The sequence below is a fragment of the Pelodiscus sinensis genome, chromosome 10 (genome assembly GCF_049634645.1).
Source record: "Pelodiscus sinensis isolate JC-2024 chromosome 10, ASM4963464v1, whole genome shotgun sequence".
Taxonomy (NCBI): Eukaryota; Metazoa; Chordata; order Testudines; family Trionychidae; genus Pelodiscus; species Pelodiscus sinensis.
This window is the reverse complement of record NC_134720.1, coordinates 2,649,370-2,675,241: the sequence shown is the minus strand read 5'-3', so window position 1 is coordinate 2,675,241 and position 25,872 is coordinate 2,649,370. Positions and strand designations below refer to the sequence as shown.

The window sequence follows — 25,872 nt, the reverse complement described above, 5'->3', positions numbered from 1 at the left end:
ACCAGCCCCAGAGCGCAGCGAGCGAACCAGAAAACCGCGCACAAGCCAGGGCTGCTGGGTTCCTCAGCTGTGGACATGAGGAGACACCCGCCTTGCCTCCATCTTGTTTTCCACAGCCGCCCTGTTCTATTCCTCCCCTCCTCTGCTTCGGCCTGCAACGTGCGCGAACTCCTTGGCTGCTCCCCTCTTGCATTTCGCCGAGGCGCGGTGGGGACCTCTCCCAGACCGGAGGCAGAGCTCTGTTTCGCATGGCCCTTCCACCAACAGAGGTTGGTCTGGTCTAAGATACGACCCTGCTCCGAGCCTGGGACGAACATGGTGCAATGGGGTGGCTCCCCCTTCCCGCGAGTGTCCCCGTTGGGCTGAGTGCGGGTTCCTGCACTGCCTCCATCAGCTGGAGTCTTTAAAATGTCTCGCGGCTACTCAGACCTCTGGCCGAGTCTCACAGCCTCGTGTGAAGTTCACAAACACCTTCCGGGGAGACCTCTAACAAGGGCCCATCCCGGTGCCCTCTGCAGAGTCTCTTTCAGTCTGTTTCCCTTCAGTCTCTTTCCCCACTCGGTAGGAGAGCGGTTACTCCAGGCCTTCTCCTCCTGGAGACAGTGTCCTGAACAGCTCCGTAGTCTGAGCTGTCCCTGGCTCTACCAGCCAGCCCTCTGAACCTTCTCCCTTCAGGTCAGGGCTGAAACTGAGCTGCCTCTGATCCTGCCGCTTCCCTTATAGTCCTCCCCAGCTCCTGATTGGCTGGTTACTCCAGTGCCTCTCTAGCCTCCTGGAGGACCTCTCTATGGCCTTAGGGCCTAGCCACATTACACCCCCTTACAGCAGCTTTACCAACTGATTGGCTTGGAGCATGAGAAGCTCTGGGGGTACGTCTAAACTACATGGCTCAGTCAATGGAGCCATGTAGATTTGTTTGTTCGGCAAAGGGAAATGAAGCCGCGATTTAAATAATCGCGGCTTCATTTAAATTTAAATGGCTGCCACGCTGAGCCGACAAACGGCTGATCAGCTGTTTGTCAGCTCAGCGCGTGAGTCTGGACGATCCTGCGCTGACATGAAAGCCCTTTATCGACCTCCCCGGTAAACCTCATCCTATGATCAGCTGTTTGTCGGCTCAGCGCTCTAGTCTGGATGCTCCCCTGCCGACATGAAAGCCCTTTATCGACCTCCCCGGTAAACCTCATCCTATGATCAGCTGTTTGTCGGCTCAGCGCTCTAGTCTGAACGCTCCCCTGCCGACATGAAAGCCCTTTATCGACCTCCCTGGTAAACCTCATCCTATGATCAGCTGTTTGTCGGCTCAGCGCGGCAGCCATTTAAATTTAAATTTCCCTTTGCCGATCAGCCTAATCTACATGGCTCCATCGATGGAGCCATGTAGTTTAGACACACCCTGAGATACATGGAAGATAATGCTGGGACAGCAGTTTCTCTGAGGCCTTCTAGGACAAGATTCAGTCCTGCAAGCCTGCCCTAGAATCAACAGCAGTTGCATTTAGCCACGGACAACTTTACATTCAAAATCAAATGTCAGTAGAAGGTGAAAAGGAACAATCCGGGCTTGACGATAGCCACGTCTCTGAATGGCTGTTCTGCAGGGCTTCCACTGCTCAGCCAAACGTCTGCAGGATCTGACCTTCCTCACGTGCCTGGAAACATTGCTGAGAATTAAAAGAACTAGTAAAGCTAGGTTTGTCATTTCTGGAGACGGGCAGCACCCGGGGGGTGTTTTCTGAAACAAGCTGGGAAGGAACTTGAGTTTGCAGTGTGAGGTAAAGAGAGAGGTCCCAACGTACCCTCAACTTTGTGGATCTCTCTTGGGGCCAGAATTTGGGGAGCAAAGCCAATCGCTTGGACAAGCACCACATTTAGAAACGCCATGGAGAAAGCTGCCAAATATAAATTGCCAAACAAAGGTGAACCATATTCTTCAAGAAGAACAATATGAAATACAATGTGTGCCGTCTGTAGGATAACGCTGAACGCTGAATTTCCACTACTTGCATCTGACGAAGTGGGTCTTTGCCCACGCAAGCTTATGCGGCAATACATCTGCTAGTCTTTAAGGTGCCACAGGACTCCTTGTTTTTACTGAACTCTTTGTTAGCTAAGGGCCAATAATGCCAGCAAGATAGGATCTGTTTGTGTTGGTAGCAGGGGGACAAAAGTTTACAACATTTGATTTGTCTCCATCTTAACAGCAAGTAGAGATCAAAGACAAGACACGAATGTACATTATCATTAGCACGTGTAAAGATTTGCTTTTTTTTAAAGAGGTTTCCCAGTGGTATGGATAGTACTTCAACTGTATCTCAGTCTATCGTGGATTAACTCCTGTCGGGTTTACCTTGTGATCTGCGAACTGGCTGACTTGCATCATGCAAATGCAATTAAGAAAGCTCATTTGAGAACCTGCACCCAAATTCATCCCTTTTGCATCTCTATTGAATTCAGTGAATGTCACTGGGTGTAATTATAGGCTCTTGAAATGTATCATTCAACCACTAGAGGGCTCTGAGTGCCATATGAAGTTTAATACAGAGTGTTGTTCCTGGTGAACAAGGAAGACTCAGTTGGAACTCAAACTGCATGGAAGTCTACTGCTTTGTTAGTTGGTTGGTCAGAAGTTTTTAGCTGCTTAGTGTAATGAACACTTCCTGCTTTAAAAAAGACTGCGATTCTATATGTTACACAGGGGATGACAATTTAGCTCCTCAGGCCTTTGTTAAGACAGTTTGGATCATAGGTGAAAAAGGCAGGTATGTTTTTTTAAAGTTACAAGCTACATATCTGGTCAAATGATTTATATGACCAGAAAAAATGATTTATATGCCTCTCCGAAAAAATGAAGCAATAGCCTAAGTAACTGTACAAGATTCTCATATCATTTATCTCTGTTTTATTCCAGTGAAAAATCATAGTTCAGCAACAGGCAATTTATGCTAACGCAGAAATAGAACTATGTGAGTTCTGAAACCAGAAAACAATAAGAGGTTGTTTTGTTGTTGTTGTTGTTTTGCCTAGGTGGACATTTTCGTTAATTACAGACCACAGGTGAATTGTTAAAATCGTTGGACCAAAAGCCACAAATATCAGCCTGAATGTTGCAAGGTAAAGTGATGGACTTGAAGCTGCCATCTTATAAAAAAAATCTTATACACATAGAAATGCTGACGCATGATTGCTATTAGCCGTGAAAAATATTCACCCTAAGCAAATCTTGCTCCCAAAGCCTCCTTTTGGAAAGCAATTCCTTGTGCTACACAACAGGCTGAAGACGTTTCTCTCTTCGACGACACAAAGCTGCCGACGCCAGAGAATACTGTGAATGTTCTATTGAGCGAACCACTTCAGCCGTACGGAGGCCAAAAGAGGGACCTGGAGCAGAGAGTGTTGCTCTTGATTATTGCAGGCAACAATGGCAACACTTAAAAAGAAACTGTCAGCGGAAGCTATTTGCCAGAGTTAGACCAGAAAATAGATGTGAGCTGTGCTTCTCGGCCTCAGAATGGACATCAGAATCCATGCGTGTGAATTTACACCAGCTGTGCAGGGAATGAGGCAGACCAGGCGACACATCTGTAATGGTCAACTCTTTGGTTGAACCAGTGACCCACTGAACTAAAATGAAGAGCCTTTGTAGCGTGTTTTAAAGAAGTTTTAAAGAAGATGGAAGGAGGAGAAAATCAAAGCCAGGGGACACATATATAAATGTTATTACACGTACTGCTTTCAAGAACTGGCTTTATGTGCTTCACTGCCCCCTGCTGGATGGACTCAGAACTGCACACCTGCGTGTCATAGATGCTAAGCACTAATGGCGATTCTCCCTTAGCTGACGTGCTAGAGGGTTAGGACCTGAAGTCTCGCCGTGTTGTCGCTGTGAAGTTCCCACCAGCCCCAGCGTGTGGCAGAATGACAACCATGAAGGCCTGCTTTGATTTGTTACAATGCCAAATAAGCAAAAGAATACTTAAAGGTAAAAATAAGAAGCTAAAGAGAGACTCAGATTCAGGAGAGGAGGAAAAAGAAGTCTTAGGGAGATGAAAGAAGGTTGGCATTAGAGGAAAATCAATAAGAAGATAAAATAAAACATGAACAATACAAAGTACTAAAGAGTCTCTGAAAATATGAGGGAAACAGACTTAAATGTTGCAAGAAATAAGCACAAGCAGAAAGATGAAAGTCTAGGAGAGCGGACCCAGGAGACATAGTAAACTTTGCTTTAATTTTATTGAAAGTTTACTCTTTCGGGGACACATTTTGCAGCGTGTACTCACAAGGAGTCACACGTCCTCCAGTGAGCAGTCAGCAGGCGTCAGGGTAGCTGAACCCAGGATTAACTTTGTTACGTGATCAAAGCCCCTCTAGGCTTACGGCAAGAGTTTCAGCTCTGACTGGGCCGTGTCTACACAGGGAAGGTTTGGCGATAAAAGTGCCGCCGCCGCACAACAACGAAAACCGGTTAAACCAGTTTTTCTGCCGCCTGTTGTTGACATTTTGTGGCCACGTGGCTAGTACCCTGTCGGCCGGCAGAGCAAAGCATTGTGGGTAAGCAGGGCCGGACTAAGGGGTGGGCGTGCCAGGCAGCTGCCCGGGACGCCAACTGATGGGGGGCGCCTGATGGCAGCTGTAAGGGGCACGCAGCACCCCTTATAGCTGCCATCAAGCGCCCCGCACCTGGCTCCTGAAGTGCCGGTCCCCCATCCCCACCAGCACCACCCTTCCCCCCATGGCCATGGGGCCCTGCACAGCCAGGCACGGCGGCCAGGCCAGGCTGGGCAGCGCATGTGCCGTGCACCCCGGGGGCGGGCCCGCGCATGTGTCTTGCACCCCAGGAGCGGGCCCGTGCACCCTAGGGGGGTGGGCCCCGTGCATGCGCCGTGCGCCTGGGGGCGGGACTGTGCGCCCGGGCCCGAGGCACCAAAATGGCTCAGGCCGTTTTGTGGGTAAGTATCCCACTGTGCGGGGTTGTGGGAAGGCAGAGCGGATTCCGGTGCTGCTTTGGATTCCCTGGTTGCTCTGGGTATGTTTTTTGGGATCCTGAAATAGCTACCCGATGTCTACACACGCCGTCCGTTATTTCGAAATATTTTTCTAAATAACAGGCCCACTCTGTCACCCTCCCGGTAAACCTCGTTGCATGAGGAATACGGGATGGCTCAAAACAGTGCAGTGTTTCAAAATTTGGCACCGTGTAGACGCGCCAAATTTCAAAAGCGCTTCGAGATCGGATACACAATTTGCGTAGCGCACATTGCGTATCTGATTTCGAGTTCAGGGTGCAGGATAGACGCACCCTCTGGGAGCTCTCCGTGCTGAAGGCGGCCCACGCGCTGATCTCTGGCGCCAGGAGAACACAGCGGAGAGTTTTAAGCGCGCATGACTTGGCTGCAGGACCTGAGCCAACTGGGTGATTTCAGCAATAACAAGCCCCTGGTTTATTAATGTCCTCCTGCGTCTGACTGAACCTGGTCCCATTAATACTCTGAAGAAGACGCACTTGGACGTCAGAGGTGTTTGGGAGGTGGCATCAGCCATGCAAAGAGAGAAGAAACTTGCAACCGAAATGGGCACAAACTTCCTCGCCGGAGGGGGACCGGCCCGTCTTTTGTTTCTAGCGGGGCTCACCGACCACGGCACCCAAAAGGTTGAAATAGGCAGGGTGCTTCCTGGAGCCACCAGCGAGACTGGATTCACGAGTCCTCTGGGGGTGATCAGAGAGGGGCAAGCTTTTAGCAGGACTTGCAGAATGAAAGTGTCGGTATTTTGTGCCCCTTCAACGACGAGTCCCCAAGCTTTGCGCCGTCTGTCGGTATCTCGTCGCACTGGTAGGCAGAGTGGGTATTAGCATCACTAGCAGGTAAGCGGAGGAAGCCGGGAGCTCATCCCAGGACTTGCGGGTCATTAGCATCTTACAGGGAAATTTTCAAAGTGCTGCCCAAAGATGGAGCCACCCCAAAGCTTACACAGAAGCAAGGTTGCTAAATCCCGGTGCACCACTTGGCATGGAGGGCCAGGCGCGTGCTGCTTTCTCCAGCTACGTCACCACGCCACCAGGGGGCGTCGGGAGAGGCGCTCCCATCTGTACAGCATGGAACGTGGCTCCATCCCATAATGCTCTGGGTCAGCGTGGGCCACGTGCGGCCCCCAGGCATTGGGAATGCGGCCCACGAGGCATTTGGTTTATCGTTGCCCACGGGCAGGGCTGCCAGATGCCGCTGGTTTCCATCCGTGGTGGATTGCTAAGCCAGGGCACGTGGCGGGCGGGGCGGGCTGATTGCACTTGGCATTGGCTGGGAGAGCCGGGCACTCCCTCTGCAGCCAATCCCAGCGCTGCCACGGTTCCATCGGCAAACGCCGCGACATTCTAGGGACGCACGCGCCGTGAGCGAAACGACTCTCCCGGGAGACCGTCTTGGTTATGACAATCCTGTGGCCCACTGAGATGAAGGAGGCCAATCGGGCGGCCCGTTCACTAGCCTAGGTTGCCCATCGCTGCTCTGGTAGTCCAGTGAATCCCGTGAGGACCCCTTTTCTGCATATCCTTCCTTCCAGCTCACTCACGCAGTTGTGAAATCAGAGCCGACCTAACATCAATCCCGGGGGGGGGGGGGGGGGGAGCTGAGGCCACTAGATACCACCTGTGATACCTCACTGGTTCTCATGGCCCTTTTGTCCACGGTCCTTCAGTGACTCTTCCGTCCACGTGGCAACACTCAGATCCCAGCCAATTTGGCTCGAAGGACAGATTCTCAGCTGGTGTAAACGGGCCTAACTCCTTTCGCTCCACAAGCTGATTCCCAGCTACTGATTCTTTGCATTGAAGTTTTTAAGTAAGAGGTTGGGAGATAACGTGTTAAATGCTTTATAACAATGATAATCTCAAGCTCTTACCTAGAGCTGGCCATAGGAGAGCATGCGGCACTTGGGAAAGGAGGCCAGTTTCATTAACTCCATTTCAGAGGTGGAGAAACTGAGGCTAGTAGATGACGGGATTTGCCCAAGGTCAGCCAATAGGCCAGTGGCAGAGTCAGGAACAGACGGGAAGTCTCTAGAGTCTCAGTCCAGTATTCCCTGCCTCTCCTTCAGTAAAGTCCAAATATCTTATTCCAGTCCCTTCTTATACTAATGCTTAAATGTCAATTAAAAATGCCATCAAGCTTATCTGGTACAGGTTGAACCTCTCTAGTTCGGGACCTGACCAGTTCCGAAACAGAGAATTTTCCGGACCATGGGAGGTCACTATTGTTGAGCTGCATTACCAACACTTGCACGGCTGACTGGGCTGTTAGAAGATATTGAAGGATAAATTAGAGCGAAATAACAGCCCAGAACACAGAGCCAGGACTGGCGGCTGTAAACAAACTTTATGGGACCGCGGGAAACTTGGCCACACCCATGAAAAGTGGACATCCGGCTCCCTCAAATCATTCCGGACCACGGAGGTTGCTGGACCAGAGCGTTCTGGATTAGAGAGGTTCAGCCTGTAATATTTGCCCTGTATTAATACATACTGCCTACTGCAAGGGGCTAACCTTGGAGTGCATCCGCTACCACTGGAGGAAAAGCGAGTGATGCCTACAGCGCAAAGGGGAACAGGCAGCAGAACGGGGCTGAAAAAGGCGCCAGTTGAGCATGGCTGAGTCAGCACCCGAGCGTTTTCATGGGTGCCGTGAGCCCCAGACCGCAGGTGTGATTCTGCAAAGTTGAGTGTAGTACACAGAAACACAGCATCAGTTCTTCCCCAGTGAGGATCGGCAGGAGGTGGGTGTGTTAAGTCAGTGTTTCTGAAACTGTGCTCCGTGTTTCACTGCGAGGCAGTCGGAGGTGTGCTGCGCAGAACAACAGAATTCAAAATGGCAGCCCTTAAAGGGGCAGGCAACTTTTTTTTTTTTCAACAAAAAATCCTTGGTGTTCCTTGTAAAAAAAAAAAAAAAAAAATTGTTTGGTTTTCCTCCGTCTGTGTTAAGTGTTCTTTATTTTTTTAAAGGACATTTCTAGCCCGATCGATTGTAAAACACGCCTTCCAACGCTAACCCTACAGCTATGCTTGCAGAGCAGGGGATGAACTTTGCAGCAAAGTCTTATAGTAACTTCCCGGTCGGCCTGTGCTTAAATCTTTGTGGGATCACAAAGTGCCAACCTATGCACTTTGATAAGCGGACCTTGCCAGCAGAGAGCTAGCGACAGAATCAGAGATGTGCGATAGTCCAAAAATCAGAAAGCACATCTGCGTAAATTTCCAAGGGCCTTTATTTCAGCAACCTCTGGGCACAAACTTAATGCATTTATCCTCACAACGCCCCTGTGTGGGAAGGCAGGGCTGTTATTCCCATGACACAAATAGGGAAGGGAAACACAAACTAAACCCACTTGCCCGCAAGAAATCAGTATCAGGGGATCAAACCTAGGTCTTTGATTCAGACTCTAACTTGTGGCTGGTCCACAGAATTCTCTGGCTCAGCCTGATTTGTAACAACCTGTTTTTTTTTCTTTTCCTCGTTTTTGGCCAAATTCTTTTTGAAACCAGTCTTCCAAAGAGGCATCTCGCTAACGCTGATTCTTGTTTGTTTCTCATTTTGAAACAGGACACTACCAAGGCAAAGGAAATTCCCATTTGGAAAGAAAACCGGATTCGGTTCTTGAAATTTTCTGCTCCAGAGAAAAATTTCACACCAGGGGTATGTCTACACCACCACCCTAGTTCGAAGTAGGGTGGTTAATGTAGGCATCTGAAGTTGCAAATGAAGCCCGGGATTTGAATATCCCGGGCTTCATTTGCATCTTGCTGGGCGCCGCCATTTTACACGAGGTGTACCAGTAGTTCGGAATAGAAAGCCTAATCCGAACTACCTACTCCGTGCCGCATGTAGCCGCGGGCACGGAGTCCGCACTAACGGGCATTTAAAAATGGCGGCGCCTGGCAAGATGCAAATGAAGCCCGGAATATTTAAATCCCGGGCTTCATTTGCATCTTCGGATGCCTACATTAGCCTCCCTAGTTTGAACTAGGGTGGTAGTGTAGACATAACCCATGAAACTAAGCTGGATGAAAGTGGCGAAAGGTGAAAAATGGGAAGCCATGGCGTTTTGGCAGGGCAACCCGCAGGCTGAATTCCTGCCTTGAGAGCAGAATTTTTTTCAGGAAAAAATAGCAGTGTCTTTAAAAGAAATTCTCTCTTTAAAAAAAAGAAGTCCACCTTTGGATTTTAAAACGGGTTGTTCAAATGATGCTGATGAGTTCTATTGCAGACAAAGAGCCTGCAACAATGTTACCCAAGACACAGTCCTGAGGGTGAACGAAAGATTCTACACTTCCCATTTACACTGAACATTACTTCTGTGCAATACGACCCCCGATGGTCACTTTGAGGAGCGGCGCTAAATATTCGCAACTAACACAACAGGGTCTGCCCAGGTGAAACTCCCGGCAGGATTGGGACCTAAGAGAACTGTGAACTCTTCTCCTCACCTCCGATTTTTAAAATGTAGATCATCCAATCAAGGATGAGAACCAATGAGGTCTGACATAGGTGGCCAAGCACTCAGCTGATACATTGCGAGTGATCCAACTGCTCAATTCACAGAGACCATATAAACTGTATTTTCTTTAAATAAGTCAGCGTTTCTCAAACTGTGGGTCCCAACCCCCCGGGGGGTCAAGAGCAACTTAGAGGAAGATTGCAAACAACTGAGAGGGGGGTCGCGGTATCATAAGTTTGAGAACCCCTGACATAAGTGATTAAGTAAACAGGAACAATAATGAAATGTATCTTGTTTGTGTACAGAAGAATTGTCTTGATTCTTTTGATGAGTAATGTTATAGCAGGGCTCAAGTTCTTTTTCCTGGTGTGCGAGCAAGTTTTTAGTCTTTGAAGAAACTGTGGTGGTGTCGTGAGCTGCGTTGTGCATTCATGTTTTGAGAGATGCTATGGCAGATAACAGGGAGTTTGATCTGTCTATTCTTCATGTTATGAGGCAATTCTCCGACTAGAGTAGCTCTCTAGGAATCGGACATAAAAGTGCAGGTTCCAACTTGGAAGAAGGGAATCCCTGCATGCCGTTTGTGACTGCCTCTGTTCCAGGACTGGTGTAGGCTTAGAATATACCTAGACTCTACCTCACTGATTTCTCTTTCCCTGGGAAGCTGACCTGCAAGGCCTCAAAACATTACTACTGCTCAGCCTCCGTCTGATCTTGGCGTTCAGTTTGGCACACTGACCTCAGAAGAAAGGGCAACATTATTTATCATGTGTAATTCAATTTGCTCCAGAAAACATTGCTTAGTGAGTTGTTAACTGATGTATTTATGCTGTTTGGCTTTGGATTCTTAAGGATTTGGGGACCTGACAGTGAAATACCCTGTTTTGTTTTGTTTTTCTGAACTCAGAGGCCAGGTGTTCTCTTGATTTCCTGCCAGTGATGTTACGCTATCCTGTGGGAATAGGCAGATTTAAATTATGCAGCCCTTTACTCTTTAATAAAGGATACCACAGCCTGGTTGCTAACTCAGGCTACGCCTACACTGCCTGGTATCCCAGAATGGCTACTCCGTGCCTGTTGAGCGCGCCCGTTATTTCGAAATATAACGGGCTCGCTAGTGCAATGTCCCCATTAACCTCACTCCATGCGGGGTAGGGGACATTTCGGAAGAGCGCTGTATTTCAAAATAAGTGCTGTGTGGACGGCACCAAACTTCAAAACCAGCTATTTCGAAAGTCACTCGAAATAAGCGACACAGTTTGCATTGCTCAAATGGAGCCGCTTGTTTCGAGTGCCGGGGGCAGTGTAGACCCCCCCCTCAGACAGCGGCCGAGGGGCGTGAGGGTTGGACGTGTCTGTGAGTAAAATAAATATCAGGCTCTTCGAACGGCAGTCCGATCCCGCCTCAGAAGCCAGCTTCTGCGAGCCATCTTTCCTCAGGCAAGCGGCCAGGCTGAAACCCAAGGGAACGTTAGCAGGGATAGGGGTCGCCTCCGTGATCAGCCAGGCCACGGAAAAGCCTTTCAGCTTGACGACGGGCGTCATTCTTGCCCTGTGACTTTGCAACTGTCGCTGATTAAATCCCTTTTCACAGCAGACCGGGGGGGAGTTTTGTTTGTCTTCGCAGGCCAAGACCTTTCCGCCGCCCTGCGATTTTGTCTCCGCTCCCCCATTGAGGCAGCATAATGACGCTGATTAGGAGTGTTTATACAGCACGGGCTGCTATTGTCCTGCCAATAATGGGAAGCCTTCTCGCGCTACAGCAAGCTGAAGTATGCAGGGAGCGGAGGAGACATCCCAGGCGCTTGCTCCTTCTCCTCTTCTCCGCCCATTGTCCCCTCCGCTGCCGGGCTGCCCAGGCCTCGCCTTGCAAATTGTGATTCAAAGGCCATAAGCTTTCTTGCCCTCCCTACCCAACCGGAGCATTGTCCATGGGGCATTCCTGTCGCCGCCGGCGGTGCGTTTGTGCTGGAATTGCTTCAGCGGGCCAATGGCGCACTTCAAAGGAAGGCAGGCCTGACTGATTCGCTAGGCCTCACGCTCATCCTGTGTAGGCCACAGGCCACCGGGGCAGAAGAGGGAGCTAAACTGTTACGTCTCTCCCTCTAGGGCAGAGGCGGGGAACTGGTTTCGGGTCGGGGGGCCGCTGACCCACAGAAAAATCAATCGGGGAACACACAAAATGAGAAGTGGGGAAAAAAAAACCTCAACGACATGGCCCCCAACTGAGGAGAAAGACCTTCCCTACATTCCCCTTCCACACCAGAGCCTAGGGTGGCCAAGTCCAGTAGATTTTGTGTGCTCCAGCCCTGAGGTGCGGCAATACAGGAGGTGGAGCACCAGCCCGGGCTCCCAAACTCTGAGGAGACCCTGAACCTCAGGGGCCAGAGCCAGGCAAAATGGAGGCCGCATTCGGCCCCCGGGCCCGAGGTTCCCCACCCCCGCTCTAGGTGAATTTCTTTTGACATGTGGAGAACATATCGCCTTGATATTTTGACCAACTCTTTGGTGCCAGATAGCTGAAGCGCCTCGGAAGTTCACTCACACATAGTGTGGTGTCCGCCAAATGGCTCTTCAATCGGACCATTTTATGCCCCTCGGGGTCTCTGTGTCCGCCCCATTGTTTAGGAAATGGCTGCTCTCATTGTGGTACACACCTTCCCACCCAAGGGCAGCTGGGTGACTAAGCGCACTCGTTAGACGCTCCTCCTTCTTCCTCATTTGGTATCGGCGTGTTTGGACCAGTCAGGGCGAGGAAGCAATACCACATGACCTCAATCACCAATCGCACACCACTAGCAACCATCAACCCCACCTACGGGCACGCCTACACTGGAAAATTATTTTGAAATGACTAACATCGACTTAACTCCCGATTTAACAAAATTGGGATAGCGTGTCAACACGATGAGGAAGCTTCGAAACGAGTCCGAGGCAGGCTCCGTTAATGTGGACACGCCCACTCGGCTCAGAGCCCCAGGAAGCACCCTGAGGAGTAAGGAGTTGGAACGACTCTGGGGAGTCGTTATTTCGAAATAGCAACAAACACCAGAGCGTCCACGCGACCACTAGAGCAAAATACCAATATCGAGATTAGTGTTATTCCGTGAGGAAAGCAGGCACACGCTTTTCAAAATAAGCGGCCGGTTATTTCATAGAATCATAGAATCATAGGACTGGAAGGGACCTCATCGAGTCCAGCCCCCCGCCCTCAAGGCAGGACCAAGCTCCGTCTACACCATCCCTGACAGATGTCTATCTAACCTGTTCTTAAATATCTCCAGAGAGGGAGATTCCACCACCTCCCTTGGCAATTTATTCCAATATTTGACCACCCTGACAGTTAGGAATTTTTTCCTAATGTCCAATCTAAACCTCCCCTGCTGCACTTTAAGCCCATTACTCCTTGTCCTGTCCTCAGAAACCAAGAGGAACAAATTTTCTCCTTCCTCCTTGTGACACACTTTTAGATATTTGAAAACCGCTATCATGTCCCCCCTTAATCTTCTTTTTTCCAAACTAAACAAGCCCAGTTCATGAAGCCTGGCTTCATAGGTCATGTTCTCTAGACCTTTAATCATTCTTGTCGCTCTTCTCTGTACCCTTTCCAATTTCTCCACATCTTTCTTGAAATGTGGCGCCCAGAACTGGACACAGTGCTCCAGCTGAGGCCTAACTAGTGCAGAGTAGAGCGGCAGAATGACTTCACGAGTTTTGCTTACAACACACCTGTTGATACAACCTAGAATCATATTTGCTTTTTTTGCAACAGCATCACACTGTTGACTCATATTCAACTTGTGGTCCACTATGACCCCTAGATCCCTTTCCGCCATGCTCCTTCCTAGACAGTCGCTTCCCATCTTGTATGTATGGAACTGATTGTTCCTTCCTAAGTGGAGCACTTTGCAATAACGGGCTTGGTCGTGCGGATGCTCTGCTTATTTATTTGGCCGACAGAGGATTATTTTGAAATAACGGGGGCTGAAATGGGTTTGCATAATCTGCTCAGTGCTTCCAGATTTCTCATGCAGACTACATATAGATTTGCACACGATGCATGAACATTAAAAAGAAGTCATCTGAGAATGCAGCCGCAAGGAATAATTGGCGCAACCCCTCCATGAAGCAAAGCCTGGTTTAAGTGGCAAGGATGCTTCTGTTATTTATCCCCAGACCTAATTCAGACATGCACCAGAGCACCCCTACTTCCTGTATTGCTCCCCCACATACCCTGCAACAGACTAGTCTATATCATTGACTAGCTCAGCTAGCACTCTTATGGGTGGAGGAATCATAGTTTGGGAAACTTTTAATCGATTCTAGCAACATTTGCACTGAAATATAGCTGTTGCAAGCAGAGACTCAGCTGCAGTATAGACAGGAATTGGCAGAGTAATCTGTGCTTCCTTTCTTACAACAGGAACCCCCCAATCCTCTTAATTCAAGGATCTCCTAATGATAACAGAGGCCTATGAGCTGTCCAAGGTTAGCTTTTGTGTGTAGCTGAGGCCTTTCATGGACCTACAAACTGTGTCCTTGAACTGAAAAGGTGCCGGGGGGTGAAAATGAGTCTCTCATTAGCAAGGGACTACCAGAAATGGCAGCTTTAAAAGACCCACAGACAACTGATGGGTTCCACGTTACGGTCTGGGACTGCCAAGGACGAGCGGTGGATATGCCTGTCATCCTGCATTTGGACTGGGGGAAAAACCGGTTCGTGCATTTGTATGGATAGTGAGACAGCGAGGTGGTTTAAACAAAAAATCAAAGTTTAGAGCAGCTGTAAACTATGATCAGAAAGGATCGTCGGAATCATCTCGTCAGAGGGCAGGACACAGCCCCTCACCCACCCACTCCTGTACAGACCCTGAACTTCTAGCTGAGTCACTGAAATCCTCACATCTTGAAGGAAAGCCTCTACTGCACAGAGAATCCACCACTTATGTCAATTTCAGCCCGCCAGGGACCATGATGCTGCAGACTAAAGTGTAGCCTCTTCTTCCTTCCCCCGCTTCCTGTTTCTGCCAAATTCAGGCTGCCCCATGGGGAAATTTCTTCCTGACCCCAACATGGGGATCCACGAGCCTATGAGCATGTGGGCGAGACCCTGAGCATGTGGGCAAACCCACCAGCCAGATCCCAAGAACAAATTCTCTGTGGTAACTCAGAGCTCGCTCCATCACTTTGGGGCAGTCGGCTGGCAGTCCCAATCAGCTGCTCACCCCTACAGGCAGCCCCATCGTCCCATCCCCTTCACAAACGTATCAAGCTCAATCTTGAAGCCAGTTTTGTGGGTTTGCCCCTCTGCTCCCTGGAGGAGGCTGTGCAGACTCTCTCAGGGCACAAACCAACCTCCAACAAATGGAGGTGAGATAGAATCATTCCTTGGAAGCAGTTTACCCTGGAGCTGTCCACTGTGTGTGAGGGGTGTGTGTGTGGGGCGGGAAGGGGGTTGCACCATCCTGAGAAGCAGCTGGTACTGACTCTATCGAGAACAGGATGCAAGACTAGAAGGATCTCAGATCTGACCCAGTCTGCGGATGCCTAGTGCTTCTGTCCCTATAGCATCCGCTCTTGTACCATACTCTTATATATACCTCCAGCTCTCTGACACTAGCTTTTGTGAGGTTTCAGAGGGAGCTGCGTTAGTTTCAGCACAAGCAACGGTTCAGTGGCACCTTGAAGTCCAGCAATTTTATTATAGCATCAGCTTGCGTGGGCTGCCACTCACAGATGCTGGTGCCATAATCAAATTGTTCACTTTTGTTAGGGTCTTTGGGCAGATTAGAGCGACAAGGTGGGCGAGGAAAAGCCTTTTATTGGACCAGCAAGAGATAAGCGTTCGAGCTTGTACAAGAGTCCTTTTCCATGCCCCCCTCTGCGGGTAGAGATAAAAGAATATAAAAACATAAGCACGTTCAGACGGGGTCAGACCAAAGGTCCATCCAGCCCAGTGTCCTGTCGGCCCACAGTGGCCAGCGCCAGGTGCCCCAGAGGGAGGGAACACAACAGGGAATCATCAGGTGATCCTTCCCCTGTCACCCATTTGTCAACTTGTGGCAAATGGAGGATGGACCTATCCTCCATGAATTTATCTCATTTTTAAAAAAACCCTTTTAAACTCCTGGCCTTCACAACATCCTCCTGCAAGGAGTTCCACAGGTTGCCTGTGCATGTTGTGACGGAATACTTCCTTGCGTTGGTTTTAAACCTGCTACCTGTTAATTTCATGTGGTGACTCCTAGTTCTTGTATTATGGAGAACAAGTAAATAGCTTTTCCTTATTCATTCTTCCCACACCAGTCATGATTTTATGGATCTCTATCGTATCCCCCCTTGATCTCCATTTGTTTAATCTGAAAAGTCCCAGTTTTATTAATCTCTCCTCGTAGGGCAGCCATTCCAAACCCCTAACCGACTTTACAAATGATTTTCATTGGATAGAAATCTAGATACATAGTTGAGAAAGGAAGTATAATACAACTGTGTGTGTTTGTGCTATACACTGCTGTTGAGTGTTCCTCACAACATGTATTTATTTTGTGTAGGTATTAGTGTTTTATATCTATCTATCTATCCTATATGTATACACACATATTATTTGTGGGTGTATAAAAGTGTGTATTTATACATATATAATAACTCCATGGGAAAAAGTGCGCCCAAGACTTCTCCTATTATGCTGAGTCAATGCCATATATTTTAAGAACATTGCCTGCAGTAGAAATCTAGCAAGGCGATTCTGACCCAGGGAAGAAAAGCTGAATACATGAGGAACATCGGAAGGGGAAAAAGGCACCTCAGGTGAAAAGTCTGTGAAAAGTGATGTGTAATCAGACCTGTGATTATGGCTAGGTATTGATCCACGAAATTCCAGAACCTCTGCTTTGTGGTCGGCATGCGAAGCTCACATCCACGCAGGATGCACGTTTAAAAAAAAAAAAATCTTCATAGGAGGGACAATTTTCCAGCAGCTAAGAACTTTGAGACTCCTTCAGGTCCCACACGGGTTGGCAAGAACTCAGCGTCTCAAGGGCTGTGTCTAGACTGCAGGGTTTTTTCGAAAAAGTAGCCTTTTTTTCGAAAAAAATTCACCTGCGTCTAGACTATAGCTGCGTTCTTTTGAAATTAAATGGAAAGAATGCAGTTTTTCTTTTGATGGCGGTACTCCTCATTTCACGGGGAATAACGCCTTTTTTCGAAAGTGCTCTTTCGAACAAAGGCGCTATGTAATGCAAACTGCGTTTTCGAAAGACAGCATCCAGACTGCCTGGGTGCTCTCTTTCGAAAAGCAGCTCGCTTTTTCGAAAGTACTGATTATAGTCCAGATGCTCTTTTTCGAAAGAAGCTTTTTCGAAAGTATCTTTTGAAAAAGCCTCTTTTGAAAGAGGCTTGCAGTCTAGACGTAGCCAAGGTATTTCTACACTGCATGCTTCTTTCAAAATAGCACGTCTACACTGCAGGGAAGCCTCAAAATGAGGCCGAGGCAGGCTTCCCTAATGTAGACGTGCTATCTCAATTTAAAGCCCCAGGAGGCACTGGGGAGGAATAACTTAGCCTATGTCTAGACTGCAAGCCTCTTTCAAAAAGGAAGCCGCTTTTTTAAAAGAGAGCACTCAGGATGTCTGGATGCTCTCTTTCGAGAAAGCCCTGTTTGCATTCAAGAACGCCTTTTTTCGAAAGAGCGCTTTCGAAAAAAGGCGTTCTTCCTCGTGAAATGAAGAGTACTGTTGTCGAAAGAAAACCACGTTCTTTCCATTTAATTTCGAAAGAACACGGCTGTCGTCTAGACGCAGGTGAAGTTTTTTCAAAAAAAGGCTACTTTTTTTCGAAAAAAACCTGCAGTCTAGACACAGCCTTAGAATGGCCCTGGTGAGAGGCTATTTCGAAACAGCAGCAGCGGAGCGTCTACACAGGCCTTATTTCGGAAGTGGCGTTATTCCTCGTGGAATGAGGCTTCCAGATTTCGGAATTATTTTGAATTATTTTGTGGTGGTGTTTTAGTAATTGACTTCTGCTTGCTGCTGCTATTACTTCGTGCAGCTAAATGTTCTAATCTCATTGGAAATGCTTCCACGTGAGATCTCCTTTTTCCCCCTTCTCTTTCTCCATTAGCCCGGTGTCATTCAGCAATAAGCAAGACACTGTTAAGTGTGGGGGTTTCTTGTCTTTGGGGGGCATTAGAGCTAGCACCCTAGTAGGGAAACAAAGTTTATTCAAAGCCAGGGAACACCCTATTTTAGGCAACAGGTGTCCCCCCTCCTTCCCAGATCAGATGCGTTCGAAACGCAAGGCACGGCCGCATTCGCAATCCGGATTCACTCCCTTTTGTAAATGCAGTGTAAACAAACACAAAAGCGGAGCGGAGGAAGTCAATCCGGAGTATCACTGCGGAGGTCCTAGCAAACCCAAGTACAGCAGCGGGGCGTTTTCTAGCATCAATATTCCAAACAAACCCCAACCGGTTCGCAAGCCGCTTCGGTAGCAGCCAGGGCTTGCAAATCGGCCCACGCTTAGGAACGATTTGGCTTGGCACCTGCTAAGCTCCTCTTGGACCGTTTACACGGGCGAGGGCAAACGAGCCGGAAAGAGAGAGAGATCTACGGAATCTGGACCTAACCCAGGAGAACGAGGGAGGGGTGGGGTTAACCAGCGCAGGGAGGGGCCCGGACGGCGATTTTTAACGTGGAAACCAAACAAGGGCCCATGTCCCCAGTCCCCATTCCGCCAGGGAAAGGCGGCTGCCGGAGAGGTGCGGCGGGGCGGGATGCGGGCCGGGGTAGCAGGTGCGGGGCTCAGCGCGCGCGACACCAGTTGTCCCTGCGCGCTGGTCCGCCGCAGCTCAGCGCCTGCTCGCGGGGGGAAGGAGTTTGTGTACAGAGCGCGCACACACACACACGCACACACACACACACACACACACAGCAAGCAGCCCTAGTCACACACAGAGTCAAAACAGAAAACACTAGCTGCGGTGCTAAAGTTTCTGTACACACACACACACACACAATCTAAGCAGCTGGCGTTAGCGGCAGGGTTACAGTTTGTGCGCACACACACACACAATCACACAGAGTCTGAGCAGCGCGCACTAACTGCGGTGTTACAGTTTCTGTGTACACACGCGCACACACACACACACAGAATCTAAGCGGCAAGCACTAGCTGCGGTGTTAAAGTTTGTGTGTACACAGAGAGAGAGAGAAAGAGAATCTAAGGAGCAGGCGCTAGCTGGAGGGTTACAATTTGTGTGTACACACACACACAATCACACAGAATCTGAGCAGCGCGCACTAACTGCGGTGTTACAGTTTGTGTGTACACACACACAGAATCTAAGCAGCAGGCATTAGCTGCGGTGTTACAGTTTGTGTGTACACACACACACACACAATCTAAGCAGCAGGCACTAGCTGCGGTGTTACAGTTTGTACACACACACACACACAATCTAAGCAGGAGGCATTAGCTGCGTTGTTACAGTTTGTGTGTACACACACACACACAATCTAAGCAGCAGGCACTAGCTGCGGTGTTAGTTTGTACACACACACACACACAATCTAAGCAGCAGGCACTAGCTGCGGTGTTACAGTTTGTAGCTGCGGTGTTACAGTTTGTACACACACACACACACACAATCTAAGCAGCAGGCACTAGCTGCGGTGTTACAGTTTGTACACACACACACACACAATCTAAGCAGGAGGCATTAGCTGCGTTGTTACAGTTTGTACACACACACACACACAATCTAAGCAGGAGGCATTAGCTGCGTTGTTACAGTTTGTGTGTACACACACACACACACAATCTAAGCAGCAGGCACTAGCTGCGGTGTTAGTTTGTACACACACACACACACACAATCTAAGCAGCAGGCACTAGCTGCGGTGTTAGTTTGTACACACACACACACACACAATCTAAGCAGCAGGCACTAGCTGCGGTGTTAGTTTGTACACACACACACACACACACACACACACACAATCTAAGCAGCAGGCACTAGCTGCGGTGTTAGTTTGTACACACACACACACACACACACACACACACACACACACACACACACAGAGTCTGAACAGCGTGCACTCGCTGCGGTGTAAACTGCCCCCTCCTTGGGGGGGGGGGGCGGTGGCGAAGGCCCTTCATCTCGTGAGAGCCCTTACGGCGATTTTCACGGAAACGCGCCTCTCCCTGCCTCGATGGGCCGGGCCGCGGGGAAAGCCGGGGGTCCGGGGCTGCACCCCCTCAACTCGCTCGGCGCCGGGTTGGGACACGCCCGAGGACCAGAGGCCAAGGGGCTGCGGGGGGGGGGGGGGATCCGAACTGGCCGGCCCCTTTGGAGTCCTGGGGGCGCGGCGGGAGGCGCCGAGCGGTCGAAATAGCGACACACGCTCCGGCCCTTGCGTCGTAGGCAGGAACTAGCGGGCGCCTCCGGACACTGGGGGCCCCCCGGGAGCGCTGCGGCTGGGGGGCGAGAGGCGCCTGGCAAACGCGCCCCATCCGCCTGTCCCACCTGCGCGGGGCTCCTAGCAACCCCCCCAGCCGCAAGCAGACCCCCCCTCCCCGCCCGGTGCCTTTCCGTGCACCCCAGACACCTTGCGCCCTCCCTGCACCGAGCGAAGGAGCAGGGATCGCCCCGGGCCAAGCCGGGACAGGGGCTGCATTTGCCACGCTCAGCGCTGCCCTGGAATCCAGCGCCTGTCTCGGGGAGTTTCAGTGAAAACGGGGGCAGGCCCCCTACGGCCTCGCGTCTGCCGAGGGGTTTGGGGGGCTCGCCCTTGTGGGCCGGGGGCTGCTGCGGACATGGAGGCGAGGGACTTTGCAGCGAAGTTCTGCCTGGCCGAGTGACCTTGGCTTCTGCTTGAGCCAGGCGCTAAAGCGCCCACTGAGAGGTTGGGGGGAAGGGGAGGTTTTCTGGGGCATTTAGCCGGGCCTCAACTACCCCGGCTGGAAAGGTGGATTTCCAGGGAGAGAGGCCGCATCGTTAGCGCTGTCAGCCCCGCGCGGCTCCCCGGTTTGAGATAGATGATTAAAGCGGAAAACCAAATAGAGGAAGGTGTTTTAGCGTTCGCCTTTTTAACCAGGCAGGTGCATTTGCCAATAACCCTTTAACAAACCCCGTCTCTCCAGGGGCCCGGGACAATTGTTTCCATTTAATAAATATTTCCCCCAGGGGCTTTTCACATTAGGCAGGCAATTATTCAAAGAAAACAGGCAGGCAGGTTGGTTCCTAGGGTTATTGCGTGTTCCTTACCCGGAGAATTATAACCTTCTTTAAAAAAAAAAATGCAAGCCACCCCATAATAGAAAAACGCCATTCTCCGGAGCAACACAAAAGCAAGGTAGCAAGTGTTATCCCCCTGGACATGTGCTGTCTAATTTCTCCAACTAGTGGGCTTCATTTTTTTTCCAATTTAAAATCAATCTGGAAAGAAAGAAAGAAAGAAAGAAAGAAAGAAAGAAAGAAAGAAAGAAAGAAAGAAAGAAAGAAACAAGAAAAGGAAGAAAGAAGAAAGAAAGAAACGAAAAAAGAAAGAAAGAAAGAAAGAAAGAAAGAAAGAAAGAAAGAAAGAAAGAAAGAAAGAAAGAAAGAAAGAAAGAAAGAAAGAAAGAAAGAAAGAGACAGGCAAGAAAGGTCTCGGTTAAACTAGTGATGTGAAGTTAACTGTTACCCCGAAATAAATCAATAGTTTGTCTTTTATATCGCCCCCCTGTTTGACTTTCTCCGAGGAATGCGGCGCAGTTCTGCGCGGCGCTGATGCGGGATGCGGGTCCGCACAGCGGGCCAGGGTAGGGGCTCAGGTCGCCGCGTTTCGCCGGGAGACAGGCTGGGTGCTCGGAGGGAGCGGTAATTTTGGCAAGCTGCTCGGAACAGCCTCCCTACGGGCCACGGGATCTGGAGCCTGGGGCTGGTGTTCCCCAGAAATGGCGCTGGCTGGCCCCGGAGCTGGCCAGGAAGGGGGAGGCGGCGGGGCGCACTGGTGGTACCCGAAAGAGCCACTCTTGCGCGGCGGGTACCAGGCGTCTCCACGGCACTCCCGGAGTTGCATCTGGTGCGGGCAGGGCGACGTCTAAGAACAGCCGCCCCTTGGATCCCGCGTGTTTAGCGCCTGCCCCCCGTCCTCCCCTCCCCCGCCCCCTCCCTCCCTCTTTTTAAGGTGCCGGTCTCTGCGCGCTGATTGGGCGCGCAGGTTAGGGCGTGAACGCCCTGCGATTATGTCACTGGGCGCGCAGTCCGGAGCCGGCTCGCCTTTGAACTTCACCGCTCTGGGCTGCCGCTCCTCGGCGGCTCCGCATTGCCAGCCAGGTGCTTGGCCGGGCGGGACCCCCTCCCTCTCTCTCCCGCACCCCGGCATTGGCGAGACGGGGCGCCCCGAGCCGCCTGGATTGCTGGCTGCCGGCTCCCTGCCGCCTCCGTCGCCCCCCGCCAGCCCCCCTGTGGATTTGCCGGAGAAGGGGCATGATCAGCTGAGCGTCTGGGGGTGCGCTCGCCAGGCCCCGACTCCTCCGCGCCCCCTCTTTGCGCGCCCCCCGTCCCCGCCGCCATGTCCAAGCCGAGCGACCACATCAAGCGGCCCATGAACGCCTTCATGGTGTGGTCCCGGGGCCAGCGGCGGAAGATGGCCCAGGAGAACCCCAAGATGCACAACTCGGAGATCAGCAAGCGCCTGGGCGCGGAGTGGAAGCTGCTGTCGGAGGCGGAGAAGCGGCCTTACATCGACGAGGCCAAGCGGCTGCGGGCGCAGCACATGAAGGAGCACCCCGACTACAAGTACCGGCCCCGGCGCAAACCCAAGAACCTGCTGAAGAAGGACAGGTATGTCTTCCCCTTGCCTTACCTGGGCGACGCGGACCCGCTCAAGGCGGCCGGGCTGCCGGTGGGGGCCACGGACGCTCTGCTGAGCTCCCCCGAGAAGGCCAGGGCCTTCCTGCCCCCCGCCTCCGCGCCCTACTCCTTGCTCGACCCCAGCCAGTTCAGCTCCAGCGCCCTCCAGAAGATGACCGAGGTCCCCCACACCTTGGCCACCGGCACCCTGCCCTACGCCTCCACCTTGGGCTACCAGAGCGGGGCCTTCGGGAGCCTCAGCTGCCCCAGCCAGCACACCCACACGCACCCGTCGCCCACCAACCCGGGCTACGTGGTGCCCTGTAACTGTTCCGCTTGGTCGGCCTCCAGTTTGCAACCCCCCGTGGCCTACATACTGTTCCCAGGCATGGCCAAGACTGGAATAGACCCTTATTCTTCAGCGCACGCCACGGCCATGTAACCCCCTCCCCCCACCCCTCCCAAACGAGACTCGAATTCGAAGTCACTCCTGGGGCATGTACATAGAAACGGAGCCACCCGCCTGGGAGACGGGGACCGGTGTGGCCGATGGCCGAGGCAGAAAAGACTCGCGACGCAGAGACTGTAAACCCAGCACGGCTGTGGGCTCTCCGCCTGGGAAGGAGAGACTCGGCTAGACACCTGGCAGGACTGTCCGTGTGGCCAATTCCTGTCCTTTCGGACTACCGCCTAGGCGGGCTGGAGTTTGATTTCTGCTCTCACTGTATATGGGTCCTATATTCCCCGCGGTCACTTGGACTCGAACTCCCGAAGTCCTGGTATTTATTGATGATGCTGATGGTTCTTTCCTCCTTTTCTGTTTTTTTTTGCACATCCAAACGCCAAGAGTAGCGGTGTTATATTAGAGATCTCTATTTTGCCATCCAGCACCACTTAGGTGAAAATTGCTTTTCATGTCAAAGAGGCTCTTAAAAGGGACCGGAATTAGAAAAAAAAAACCCGAGAGAGACGCGTTTCTCTTTGCGACACGAGATGACAGAGTTTGCTTAATTGAAACCGGGTAGTCCTTCAATTTGTGTAACCCAGAGCAACTTGGCCCTAAGTTCCTCCTAGAGCGTCAGGTATGAAGTCAGGCGGTGACACTGTGCTAAATAAAAGACGAACACGACTTAAAAAAAAAATGGTCCTTGAAAAATCTGTTCCCACCCTGTCTCTGAACAATGTACCCAGCAGGATTTGACCTCGCTCACCTGTTCATTTGTTGAACAAAAGGCGTTTTGAATAAAGACAATCTGTCGGGACACAAGCCAGCCTGGTGGTGTGAGTCCAATCCTGCCGAAGCTTTCCCGGGGGGGCAAAAAAGAAAACACAAGACCAGCACAAAAGCAAAGCGGAAAAGACCGAGAGCCAAGAGTCTAGTACAGATGCTCTTGGCCAGGGAGAGGCGTTGAGGGCCCGATCCTGGAGGTGGGGAGGGGGGAGAAACTTAGCTAGGCGAGTAATGCTACGCGGGCGAGGGCCCTTATGGAAAATTCAGCGGGGCTACTCACTCGCGTGCGGTTTGGCAGCGGGCAGGGACTGGACCTCGGCTAGTTTTTAGCTCCCCCCCCCCCCAGGGTTCAGCTCTTCGCTGGATCGGTGCGTGCCCACGCGAGTGGGAGAAGCGGTTTGCTCAAAGCGCAGCGGGGAGGCCGGCGGGCGAGGCTGGGGTTATCTGCTCGGGTTGATGCCCCCGCGGGACTGACTTACCAGCCCGTCCCCCTCTGCAAAAAACCAGCTGTCGGCCGGGAAAGAGGCGGGATTGAAACTGACCAGAGCGACAGGGCTGCACGGGGCGCTGGGTTCTAATCAGAGAGAAAGTTTTTGGGGTTTGAGGGGGGCAGCCCCCCTGCTGTTGGCTGGACGGCCGGGCCAGGGGGCTGCTGGGAACTTTGAGAGCCCCTGGCTTGGTCCCTCTGCACTCGGCCAGACCTGGGGTTATTCATCCAGCCCCCTTTGTGGCTTGGCAGCCGGGCGCGCGTCCATCTGGCTGGAGCTGAATGGCGAGGCGACCGGGGGGGGGGGGCGCCTTTCTCCTGGAGGGCTCTTGGGAGCCCGGCGTTAGCATGAAGCGGCCTAGCCCAATTAACAGACCCGGGGCCTGAATGGCGGGGCCGAGACAGACCCGGGGGAGCGGGCGGAGGCGAACAAAAGAGCAGGGGAGAAAGGCCTTGGAAGGGGAGCGTGGCGCGACGGAGCCACGCGGGTTTTGCATGACAAAGGGGGACAATTAGCGAGCCGGGCTGCAGTCGGGGTCCCCGGGGCGCGAGGACACTCCGGGGAAGTCCCCGGGAGAGGGCCGCGGCGTGGCGGCGGCGGAGGGAGAGGCAGGAGGTGGGAGCCGCTGATGTAACCCCAGCTGACAGCCGCTGTCAGGCGCGGTGATCACTGGCATAGCTCAGTGTCCGTGAACATCTCCCCAGATTAGGTTTACAGGGGGCTGAGGCAGAGCTGGGCCCGGCCGGCTGCCGCCTCCCCGCCAGACCTGGAAGAAGAAAGGGGAAACTGAGGAAAGGGGCAGAACCCGACCCAGCCTCCCATCCGCGGGACGGAGCTAATCGGGGTGTTTGTCCAGCCCCCCTCCCCGCATAGAGGAGCCACTGGTGACTTTCACAGGCATCGCCTGGTTTCCTGGCAGCTTGTCCCAGTTTTGCCGACGTGAGTGAGGGTGGGCGAGGCTGGGCGGGCCGAATCTGTCCCGAGTGTCAGGATCGGGCCCACTTTTCCCACACTCACGTGTTGGGAAGTGCAGCTCGGGGAGGAGGAGGGGGGGGGTTGAAGGGAAGGATCATTTCTACCCCCCCCTCCAGAAATGAGTCGGGGGACAATTTTCCCGCAAAAGAACATTGGTTTGATGCACCGCTTAGCAAAGCGAACTCTTTCCTCTCGTGGGCTCGCCCTCCCGCCCCGGTTGGCCGGTTTCTCCCCCCCCCCTTCCCGAGCCGAATTCTCCCTCCAGGTGGCTTCCCCGCCCCGCAGGTGCGCAGCTATTTGGAGATCCGCGCCTTCAATCAGCGCCCTGACACCGACTTGGACCGATGAGGGACGTTGATGTCGAAAGGAGACCCCCCAAAGATATTCCCTGGGGGGGGGGGAGGCAGCTCCTTGTCAACCCCCCCCCCCCCCCCAACTGTCTGCCTCGTGCAATGAAATCATTAACCAGAGGCGGTCGGGGGCTAGGCGCCACGCCCTCAACACGCTGCCACGAGCTTCCCCAAAGACTCCTGGGAGGCGATGGGACAAGTCAAGGTCTTGGGGGGGGGGGGGGGGGGGAGTGGAACGGGACACTCTGCGTAAGTGGCGCGGAGCGCAGCAGAAAACACGCCCGGGCGCTCGCTAGGTGAAATTGACATTGCTCGTCAGTTTCAAGGCAGCCGGGAACCGGCTCCGCTGGGTTGATTTGTGGGTGTCGTTGGTTTTGGGTTGGGTCTGACGGAGTCTCGCAGCTGAAGCAGTTCTTTGCAGCTCTACACAGCCGCTCCTCCTGCCCAGCCGTCGTCCCAAGCGCGTTCCGAGGAGCGACCCCCCCAGACTTTTTTAAAGCC

General features: G+C 51.9%; 1 protein-coding gene across 1 annotated transcript; it reads left to right on the top strand.

Moving 5' to 3' along the window:
• The first annotated feature begins 21,764 nt into the window (after window positions 1–21,764).
• SOX14 (SRY-box transcription factor 14) lies at window positions 21,765–23,576 on the top strand. The gene has a single exon (XM_006111181.3). The coding sequence runs from the start codon at window positions 22,047–22,049 to the stop codon at window positions 22,767–22,769; it is 723 nt and encodes a 240-aa protein (XP_006111243.2). The 5' UTR covers window positions 21,765–22,046; the 3' UTR covers window positions 22,770–23,576.
• The last annotated feature ends 2,296 nt before the right edge of the window (window positions 23,577–25,872 follow it).